The sequence below is a fragment of the Varanus komodoensis genome, unplaced genomic scaffold (genome assembly GCF_004798865.1).
Source record: "Varanus komodoensis strain SLA01 unplaced genomic scaffold, ASM479886v1 scaffold74, whole genome shotgun sequence".
In the NCBI taxonomy this organism is placed as follows: domain Eukaryota; kingdom Metazoa; phylum Chordata; class Lepidosauria; order Squamata; family Varanidae; genus Varanus; species Varanus komodoensis.
Genome location: NW_025336401.1, coordinates 1,714,626 through 1,724,862, shown reverse-complemented (window position 1 = coordinate 1,724,862; position 10,237 = coordinate 1,714,626). Strand labels below are relative to the sequence as shown.

The 10,237-nt window shown below is 56.1% G+C and overlaps 2 protein-coding genes across 2 annotated transcripts in view; one reads left to right on the top strand and one right to left on the bottom strand.

Annotated features, from left to right (window-relative positions):
- AGTR2 (angiotensin II receptor type 2) overlaps positions 1 to 8,288 on the bottom strand; it is a 14,281-nt gene extending 5,993 nt beyond the window's left edge. Inside the window, exon 1 of the mRNA XM_044452716.1 lies at positions 8,155 to 8,288. Coding sequence (XP_044308651.1) covers positions 8,155 to 8,288 — 134 coding nt within the window. The remainder of the gene's footprint in view (positions 1 to 8,154) is intronic.
- On the top strand, positions 8,287 to 9,591 carry LOC123034931 (nyctalopin-like). Its single transcript, XM_044452715.1, has one exon. It carries the CDS (start codon positions 8,287 to 8,289, stop codon positions 9,589 to 9,591), a length of 1,305 nt encoding a protein of 434 aa, XP_044308650.1.
- The last annotated feature ends 646 nt before the right edge of the window (positions 9,592 to 10,237 follow it).

The following is a 10,237-nucleotide window of genomic DNA, read 5'->3' as shown; positions in this document are numbered from 1 at the left end:
TGGGCCTCAACCACCTCCCGGGGAAGCCCATTCCACACCCTCGGGGTCCTGACTGCCAGGAAGTGCTTCCTGGCATCTGAATTGAATCTTGGCTCCGTTGGAGCGCGTCCCGCCTTCCTCTGCAGGGGAGAACAGGTCTCTCCCCACCTCCTCTGACACCCCCTCACATACCTGCATGTCGCCAACAGATCCCCTCTGAGTCTCCTCTTCTCCTGGCTGAAGAGGCCCAGTTCCCTCAGACTTGGCGAAGGTCGGGCGCGGGCCGATGAGCGGAGGCTCAGCCCGGGCAAGACGGGCGCTCTTGGGGGGCGGGGGGTCTTGGCCCAGTTGAGAAATGCTCAGCCTGGACAGGGCTGCAGTCCCCCTAAAGGGAAAGGTGCTTTTGGAGCCTGAATGATCCCTTGAGTCGCAGGTGGACTCGGCGGCAGGAGCGCCTTTGATCAGCCTAGGCTAATTGACCAACTGCAGCCCTATCTGACCATAGTCATCCGTGCTTTGGTGACCTCAGGAAGCCCCCCTCAAAAGAAGCTGGGGGGTGACTAGCAGAACGGCTTTTTCAGTAGTGGCGCCCCATCTTTGCAAAATGGCTCCCCAAGGTGTGCTGGGCACCATCTTGGTTCTCTTTTTGGTGCCAGGTGAATACCTTTTCAATTCCTAAATATTTAATAGACGAGATTCATCTAAATTGTGTTTTATTACTACTATGCCACATATTAATTTTTTTATAGGTGCTGGGGGTTGATGCTTTTTTACTGCATTGGTTTTATTGTTGATTGTTTAATTAAACATGATGACTTATTGATTTTACATGTCTTTTAAATGTGTAAACTGCCCAGAGAGCCCAATGGGCTATGGGGCAGTGTAGAAGTGTAGATGATGATGATGATGATGATGGAGGAGGAGGAGGAGAATCAACATTTCCATCATTTTTGGATGGAAACTCAGAAGCCCGTGCATGTGTGTCTAACGGACAGGCTAAGCAGGTCTGGTCTCTTCCTCTGGCTCGATGAACTCATGCCACTTCAAGAATTGGTCCCTGGAAGCATGCAGAGCTGGGAAGATCCTCCTGAAAAAGCCGTTTGAGAACAGACCCTCCCAGCAATATTTACTGATAAGCAAAAAAAGGCTTGTCCGGGAAGGCAGTGCAGTGGGCATAGTTCCAGACCCCAGCTGTTTTCATTTTCTCACAGCTGGAAATGTGAACACACGTGATCTGTGTGGATCAGAGCCCTGGGCTTGTGCGAAGGCCAATAAGCCCCATTCCCATCCACCCCCGAGGTCCTACGAGCAGGAGAAGACTCAGCCACTCCATCTTACAGCTCCCAAGAATCCCCCTTGGCTCAGAGGGCAAGCCAGCCATTCTGCAACCTGCTGCTTGCTGGTCATGCCAACCGTTCTGTGAATATTCTTGAGACGGCAAAATGCTGTAGGAATAAATACAGAAACAAGATGCCTCATTTCAGGGCTTTCTACCTACCACCAAGTGGTAGAAACTCACGGGAGCAGTTTGGTGCTTGCTGAAGACGGTACCAGAGAAATGATCTTCACGTGTACACAACTGGGTTTCTCTTTTCTTTCCGTAATGGCTACCTTCCGCCAAATTGCTCAGGCGGCATCCATGCTCCCCACTGCTCCCATTTCACCATAAGAAAAGATCTCTGAAATTGGCTGGGTGGGCTGAGATGGAGCCCCAGTGGTCCAACAAACTGAATGCCAGAGGAACTCGCCATTCCTGGTTCCATGATCTACCACTCCATCATATCAGTTGCCAGATATCCTCTGACCAGCGTAGGAGAGGTGGTGGCAGGCGGCAGGCAAAAGCATCACCCGGGAGGAGCAGGCGGGTTTACTGAAGCAGACGCTCCCCTTGTGGAGGACAACATGCCAGCACTTTGAGGAAGAGCCGGGGACAAGGGGGCCTTGGGTGGAGCACGGTCGCAGGATCTGCAGCCCTTCCAATGCCCTGAGCCAGAATTCCCAGTCAGCTTCCCATTGCCGTCGGATGGGCAGGGCAGGGCAGGGCAGGGCAGGGCGCGCCATCTGCAGGCAGTCCCTGTTTGGGGCCAGGGAAGGGTTTGGCCGCGTGCATCGCTTCGCTTTGCTCTGCTCACTGGCCCCTTAGGAAGTTTGGCAATCGGGGATGGGGGGCGGTGCCACTTGCCTTCCTGCAAACTGATCCAGCCATGTGCTGAAGGAGCCACGCGGAATGTGAGCTCTCCAGCGTGCCAAGGGGGCAGCCTGACCAGCTTTCCGTGTGAATGTGCTGGGCTTCCTCACATACTTGCCTTCCCAGGGTGCCCGCCGGCAGAACACTCTTTAAGCCATGAGCTATTCACTGCCCGCTTCGCCCCTTTGCATAGCATGCAATTAATAACGTGCCATTTGCTTCTGAAAATGGTGGAAATGTCTTCTTTGGACCATCTGCCGACCTTTCCTAAACCCCTCCTGCAGGGTCACAGGAATAAAATAAGAACACCCACAGAAATGACCAAAACACTGCTGTTTTCATATGAGGTTCTGAGAGCTGCGTAAAAGAGAAACACACTTGCGGGAGGCCTTCTGTTCGATGGCTTCTGGGCACCCAACATTGCGTTCAGTTTATCTTGAGCCAGGCCACTGGTCCGTCCAGTTCGAAATTATGCCTTCCCCAGCCAGGGCCCCCTGGATGCACCAAGCTACAACTCTCACCCGCTCCAAGAGTACAACACCTCAAGTTTGGGGGCCACTGGGGTCCCGCAGAAGGCCCTGTCCCCGTCTCCAGACTCTCCACTCACCCCAGGCATGGGCGTTCTGGCACAGTTTTCCCCATCCTAAATGACTGAATTCCTCTAATTGCCATCAGCTGCTAGTCATGAGACCTTTAAGTGGAAACATTTTGTCTCCACCCTTCTGCCTTTGTCTTGACTCACCGCTGGAACGAGTCCCTGGCCACACACAAGAGCTTCTCTGGATGGTACCTGGTCGTGTTCTGGTGGGGCTTCCAAGAACCCAGGCCAGGACTTCCCCAGGTCTGCTAGGAAACACCAGGAGGAGGAAAACCTGGTGAAGCAGTGCAGCAAGAGCCCCTGGGTCCAGTGGACCATCCACCACAGAGATGGCCCTTCCCCTCCCCACCCCCATCCACGCTCTCAAATACTTGTCAACTGTGTCCCCTCCTCACACGGAGCAAGACCCTCACGCACCAAGTTGTGGTTGCGATACAAACAGCAGCAGTTCCATTGTCTGGCACATGCCTTCACATGCCATCGGTTCTGAATTAGCAATGAGGCCACTGTTCAAGCATTTCTCGGTTTCAGGGACCTTCAGAGTGGGGGAGCCCTCATCTTTCCTTTACACAATGCAGCGAACTGGACGGCTTGCACAGGGTGCAGGTTCAGAAAGCCGAAGCTGTGCAGCTCAGCCGGTCGCCTCAAAATGAGTGCATACGCCAGAGAGCAAGGACGCTTCCCAGGCCTCCGCAGGGAGGCTGACTGAAGGTGCCTTCTTCTCAGAGAATATTTCAAAATGTTCTCGTGAAAATGTCAAGTCATGCTCTTGAGCTCAGAAACGCCTTGACGTGCCAAGTCCCCAACGCACGTTCCAGGTGCAGGGAAAACAAAAGCAAGCTTGCACTCGAGACTTGAAGAAGATGGAGAAGAGCATATTAAGAGTTCCTGGGTCAGATATCCCACAGAATATAGGTCAGCGGAGCGTTTTGGCCCCGTGACACTGTGCTGTGCAGTGAGCCGAAACGTCCTGCAGTCGCTGGATGCGCTCGCCTCGGATGCGGGCCAGAGAGCGCTGCCAGGCTGGGCCTTCAGCCCAGATGGACTCAGTCCACCCCCGCATTTACCCCGGGAGTGAAGCTAGGCGCATCCTCCGCTTGAGCCTCCGAGGGGTTTCTCGTTCTGGTTTTGCATTGTAGCACATGCATGAAAGGGGCTTTTGGCAAGCAGGAACACTTTATAATGAAGAGCTGCATGACACACTTAAAAACAAACACGCAAGCGAGTCACCCCCTTCTGGGCGCCTCCTCCAGATGTGCTGGGTGACAATTCCTAGCGTGCTGGGAGCACACGCTTTTGTGGACCACTGTTCCCAGCAAAATCACTTTCCCTGCCCCCTCCATTCCTTTGCAACAACCTCCCAAAACACGGTTCCACTGTTTTATAACCTGCTTTTTTCTTCTTGTAAGGAACCCCAAAGCAGGTTGCAGAGCCTCATTTTATCCCCACAACAGCAGGCGTTGTGGGCCGAGAGCCTGTGACTGGCCCCAAGTCCCCCGGGGACCCATAGCTGAGTGGAGGCTACAGCCTGGACGCCTGGCCAGTACGTCCCACTGGCTGTTCCTCGATTTCCTCCCTCCAAATGCTTGCAGGCGGCCCAGGCATCCTCTTCTGCATGGGCCAGCCCTATATTTGAAGGTGTGCTCCTGTTGAAGGGCCATCCTGGCTACTCATCCACCACACCGACTCTCAAATGACCAATAAATCCAGGATCTGGGAATAAAATGGAAATTTTGGAAATTGTTCTTCATTTGCTTGTTGCAGTATATGGGAGCAGAACAAAAAAAGCATTATATATTTGCAAAAACAGATACTTAACAACCTCTAGAACAGGGACCTCTCGACCACCCATGCTGAACAGATCATGTCATGAGCGGAGCCTGCCGGAGCTGGGGTCAGACTAGATGGCCCGGGAGGTCCTTTCTGACTCGCTCTGCTTCTATGTTTCCATGTTTCTAAAATTTGTTCCATGGTGCTTTCAGCTCAACAGTCCCAGAAAACACGTAACCGTTTCCCCAGTAGTATAGGAATGGTGTCAGCTAGAATCCAAAAAGCATAAAACATATTGCTGCTGACAAGAAGCTGAGATAATCATGGTGAAAGCAGTTCTTCTCTAATATCCCAAAAGAAATTGCGATTTAATAAATCAAGCCTTATTATTTCTGAATCCTCTGAAGCACAGGGACAACAAACTTGCCATGAAGAATCCATACAAACTCTTCCCCTGCATGGCAGATGGCAGAAAATCATCCCAGCCGATGTAAGCACAGTCCGAGGCGACATCCAGGGATAATGCTAAGCTATTCCTCCCCTTTGCTCCCAGTTGGGAACTGAATGCCAAAAAGTGGAAGGAAAGCGCAGGGAGCTGCCAGGGAGAGCAAACTCTGCTATTCAGTGTGGTGCAAATTAAACGAAGGAGCTTCTTTTATGTTTTCTTTTCCCCAGCAAACCAACAGCTGGCACCCTAGCCAGTAGCAATCTGCACAACTCAACTTTTATTACCGGCCATGGAACAATAGAACTGCGATATTTTGGTTATCAGAAGTTGCAAGCGAGGCCTCAAGCTGTCATCCGCATCCTGCTTCCTGGGAGCACATGCAGTGGCTCAGCACTGTATAAATTCAGTATCGTCACCTGCGCTTCCTCTCAAGAGGACCACCCAAGAGACGTGTAATGAGCTGCATATGTATCTCCTTGGGACCCAGAAAGGGTCTCCTACTTCCCAGAATGCCAAGGAAGATCTTCCCACCAGGATTTTCCACACCTTAGAGGCCTCCCTGCAATCCTCCTTGATTCTTAGACTTAAGACTCCTTGCTCCCCCCCGCCCCCCCCCCCCCCCCCCCTCTGATTTGATTTTTCTTTTTGATTCCTCACTACCTGCTGCAGGTCTGACGGAGTCCCGGCCAAAGTTCATCTCTCGTCATCTGCAATCCAGCTCAGCACAACCTCCCCTTTTTGGTGATTTTGGTTGGCCCGCACCTCTGTGGGGGCTCAGGATTTTGGGGACAGATGGCCCAGCAGAAAGAGCGTAGCTCAGCATGCTGGGACCTGGGATGAGCCCCATAAAGTGTCCAAGAAAAGACTTCACTCACTGTCTATCTGAACTTCACAGAACTGTGCACTGCAATTGATCGAGTTTCTGGGAGTGGACTTGATTCCAAGATTGCAGGAGCGGCTTCTGTTGCATTTCCACCCCCTCAAAAGAGAAAAAGTACTGCTTCTTCTGCCCTCACCTTGTACATCCATCAGAACATTAAATGCAAAAGATCACTAACAAAAGGTTTAAAATTTTCTTCTGCAGAAAGAGCACGTAGCTCTGGGCAACCGTGTTCCATGGGGGTGTAGACAGGGCTTTTTCTGAACCCCGACCCCATCTCCATAGCCCACCCTCTCTTCCCCTGTGCCATGGCTGCTCGCCGTTCTCAGAGAGCGGATTTGAGACTTTCAGAACGGAGGGGGAGGAAGGCAGAGGAGCAACCAGCTATTTCTCCTTCTAGAATGGGTGCCGAGCACTGTTGGTCTGCTCTGGACATGGACGCGCCACAAAGACAGACAATCCTGCTTTGGAGCTGGGGAGTGAGCTGCGCGGAAAAGGGAGGAGGCATTCAAGGCCGCAGGAGGCGGCTAAGTCCGCAAGGAGAGGGGCCCCCTTGGCTCAGGAATGGACAGAATTTGACCCGGACAGCAATCCCGGAAAGAATGCTGGGGACCTCCTGGAGAGAGGAGACAGCTGGGCTATGGAAATCTGTGCCAGTCCCGGGCCCGATAAGCTCTCTGCCGCAGCGGGCGAGCTGACTTAGCGTCTTAAGCCAAGTCAGGGGTTGTTCTGTGCCAAGGCTCTGTTGGTCAGAAACCCAGCAAATCCATCGGCCGGGGAGAGGGGTGCTTGCCAAGGCCCAGAGCTCGACGAGAAGCCCGGCAGCAGAGCACAGATCCGTTCAGCAGCACACGCAGCAAAGCAAGGAGCTGCCGCAGAGCAGGTGGGCGGCTTTTGCGGCCGGGCCGGGCAGAAGATGCGAGTGCGACGCCACCTTCTTCCACGGCTGCTCATTCTCACCACTCCAGCGCTCTGGTTTGGTGTGCAAAGGCAAGCCTTGCTCCGGCAGCCTCCATTTTTGCAGTTCCCTGGCAGTGGTGCAGCGAGGTAACTTTGGCCCCTACGCCAGCCTTCCCTGGCCTGGTGGCCTTCAGAGGCATTCGGACCGCAGCCCCCAGGATTCCCACCCAGCAGGGCCACTGCCTGGGAATTGTGGGCGTTGCAGTCCGAATGTGTTGGGAAGGCGCCAGGCTGGGGAAGCCTGCCCTGGGCTTAGTGATCTAATGTGGCACACAGGCACTTGGCCCACCATCGGGATGACTTCGGCTGCAAAGAGCACAACGCCGGTTCCTTCTCTGCTTCCGGAGATGTGAGAGCAGCAGAGCATTTGCTGAGCCTGCCTCTGAAAGGCGTTCTGTGGCTCTTCAGGCTGGCACTGCCGGCTCCCCGGAAGGATGGCACCTTCCTGGCAGCGGGAGTGAGCGAGTTTGCGTCTCCCGCATCTGCCACCTGTCTCTCTGTGGTCCTCCATTGGGCAGGGGGCCAGGATTTCAGGGCTGTGGCTTCAGACACAGTTAACCTCTGGGGACCAGAAGGGCCGGCTGGTCGGGACGACGCCTCCCTTCCTGTCTGGCTCGGGGACTCGCAGGAGCTGCCTGGCTGGCCCCCAGGCATTGCAGGGTGCAGGGCTAAAGTGGCCCGGGCTGATCCAGCGAGAGTCCGCTGAAGGCATCCCCCAGCTCTGGATGGGGTGGCTGCGTCACGTGAGGCCACGTCCATATGCTAATGATGTGTGCACGTGCCCCGTCAAGCTGGATTTGGAGGAATTAGCACCGGATTAAGGCACTAGGAGCTCCGATCTCTCTGGAGTGGGAGGGCTCCTTTCCCAAATAAAGCCACTTTGGTTTCCCTGGCAATGCATTCCCCAGTCCCAAAACAACGCTATGGCCTGAGGTGGAGGGCACCAGGATGGGGAAGGCTGGGTTAGAAAGGGTGGGTGGGGAGAAAGAGGGATGCTCCCCAGTGGCCACATTAAGGGGACGAGGCATAACAGCCCGTGAAAGACCCTAAGAAGCCACTTTTCCACGCAGAGGCCTGAGCGCACATGCGGTTCTGCCAGAACAAATGCATTTGCTTCTGAGGGGCTGCAAGGCCTTCGGTTCTGCTGAGACAGAGAAACGTGGCCGCTGCCCCTCTGGAACTTTTCTGGCTTTCGGGTTCAGTGGCGAGCAGGCGGGGGCACCTGTCCTCGCTCGTTCGTTGAGGCGGGGGGCGTCCCACTTCGTGCCCCACAAGTGGCCTGCAGCACCACCTCGGCCGAGTCTTAGCTCTCATTTGACTAAGAACGTCACCCGACCGGGCCCGCCACAGCCGGCATAAGCTCCCCGGCGCGAGCGCCACTTGCCAGAGTCTCGCCGCCCTCCTTCGCCTCCGTCTGCCCATCGTCCTCGGGAAGCGCCACGCCCCCCGCCCAATGCCGGGACATGGCCACGCTGCTGCTCCTCTCCCTCCTGACCGGATCGCTGGGGCCGGGGTCGGGAGGAAGCCCCCCGGCGTGCCCCGCCTCCTGCAAATGTTCCCCTGCCTCCAGCATTTACTGCAACAGAACTGGACTCAGAAGTCTGCCCAAGGAACTCGCGGCCTCCACCATTTCCCTGAACCTGTCCAATAATTTCCTGCGCCTGCTGACCGCCGACGCCTTCAGCAACCTGACCCTTCTGAACAGCCTCTGGCTGGACCACAACAACCTGACGTTCTTGTACCCGGGGGCGTTCAAGTCGCTCTGCAACTTGAGGGTGCTCCAGCTCAGCCGGAACCCCCGGCTGACCTACCTTCACGCCAACACCTTCCAAGGCCTAGCGAACCTCATCAGCCTGGACTTATCCCACTGCAACCTCTTTGAGATCCACCCGTTCGTGTTCACCCACCTGCCCTCGCTGGAAGCGCTCGACCTGACGGCCAACAACATGCGCTATCTCCCGCAGGCCTTCCGCAGCCTGACCGGCCTCACGAGGCTGTCCCTGGAGAGGAACCGCATCGAGGCCATCGGCAGGGACTCCCTGAAGGACATGGAGGCCCTGAAGGAGCTGAACCTCCGGAGGAATCGCATCTGGACCATCCAGAAGGACGCCTTCCTCCCGCTGGACCAGCTGGGCGTGTTAAATTTAGGACACAACCGCCTCTCCGATTTGCCTAATCAGCTTTTTGCTGGATTAACGCAGCTGAAGACCATGCACCTGGAGGCCAACCGGCTGACCCGGATCGGCTGCCCCTTCAGCAGCCTGCGCAGCCTGAGGAAGCTGTACCTCAACAACAACCGCATCTTCTCCGTTGACGGCTCGGCTTTCTCCCACTTGGGGGAGCTGAACTTCCTTCACCTGAGCCGGAACAACCTGAGCCACCTCCCCAGCCGCCTCCTCGCGGGGCTGCCCAAGCTGAGGTTCGTCCTCCTGGCCCACAACCCCTGGCCGTGCGACTGCACCATGCTGTGGTTCGCCACGTGGGTCCTGACCTACCAAGGGGTCGTGGAGGGCCCGCAGTGCGCCTCTCTGGCCCTCGGCAACAGATCCTTCCCCAGCCACCGGGCCCAGGACGCCTTACCCAGCTGCCCTCCGCCCTCGGAGCCAGCTGAAGAGGACGACTGCAGCAGCGCCCGCCAGAATGGGGCTGCTCAGCCGCCCGGGCTCTCCGAGACCCTGGGGGGCCTCCTGCTCTCCTGGGGGGCCCGGACATGCCTGGCCGCCTTCTCCTTCCACAGGGGGCCGGCTGGAGCAGTGCAGCTGCATTGAAAGCCTCATCCTCCTTGCTCCCCTATTAAAAGGGGTGCGCGTCTTGTGCTTTGGGGAGCGTCTTTTGTTAATGGGCCCGCTTCAGTATGTGGCCAGCCAAAGTGCCATTCCTGCTGTCGGCCTCCTAAGAAGATGCTAATTTGGCTGCATTTCTCTCGGCCAGGCCGGAGGTGGGCATGCATGCTCAGGAGGGCCGAGGGCGCAGGAGGGCAGGCTGGGCACCAGGGACGGCTTTTGCTCGGCTTCTAATTCCCTAATTCTGCTGCCTCTTGCAGCTGTCCAAAAATGCTTGCTAGCTTTGCAAGCTAGTGAGGACTGGCAGTGGGCTGCCCCAGAAGCTTCAGTCCCTGCCCACCCTTGGGGTGCGGCCTTTGCTGCAGGAGGTGTGATGTCGGTGGAGAAGCCCCTGGCAGGCTGGGTCCCTGAGACACCCTCCAAGCGGGCGCCCCACAAGCAACACTCTCTTCTAAGTGATGGTTTCGGGGTCGGCCAGGACCACCGCGGAGGGTGCCTGGCCTTGTTGCACAACGCTGCACCCTGGAAAGACGCTCCCCCGTCCGATTCCCTGCCACAGAATCACAGAAGAGTTGGAAGGGGCCATTAAGGTCATCAGGCCCACCCCCAAGCCTAGGGCGAGACTCCAGGG

Excerpts from the sequence above, each read along its gene's own strand:
- LOC123034931 (XM_044452715.1), top strand. The coding sequence starts at position 8,287 with ATGGCCACGCTGCTGCTCCTCTCCCTCCTGACCGGATCGCTGGGGCCG.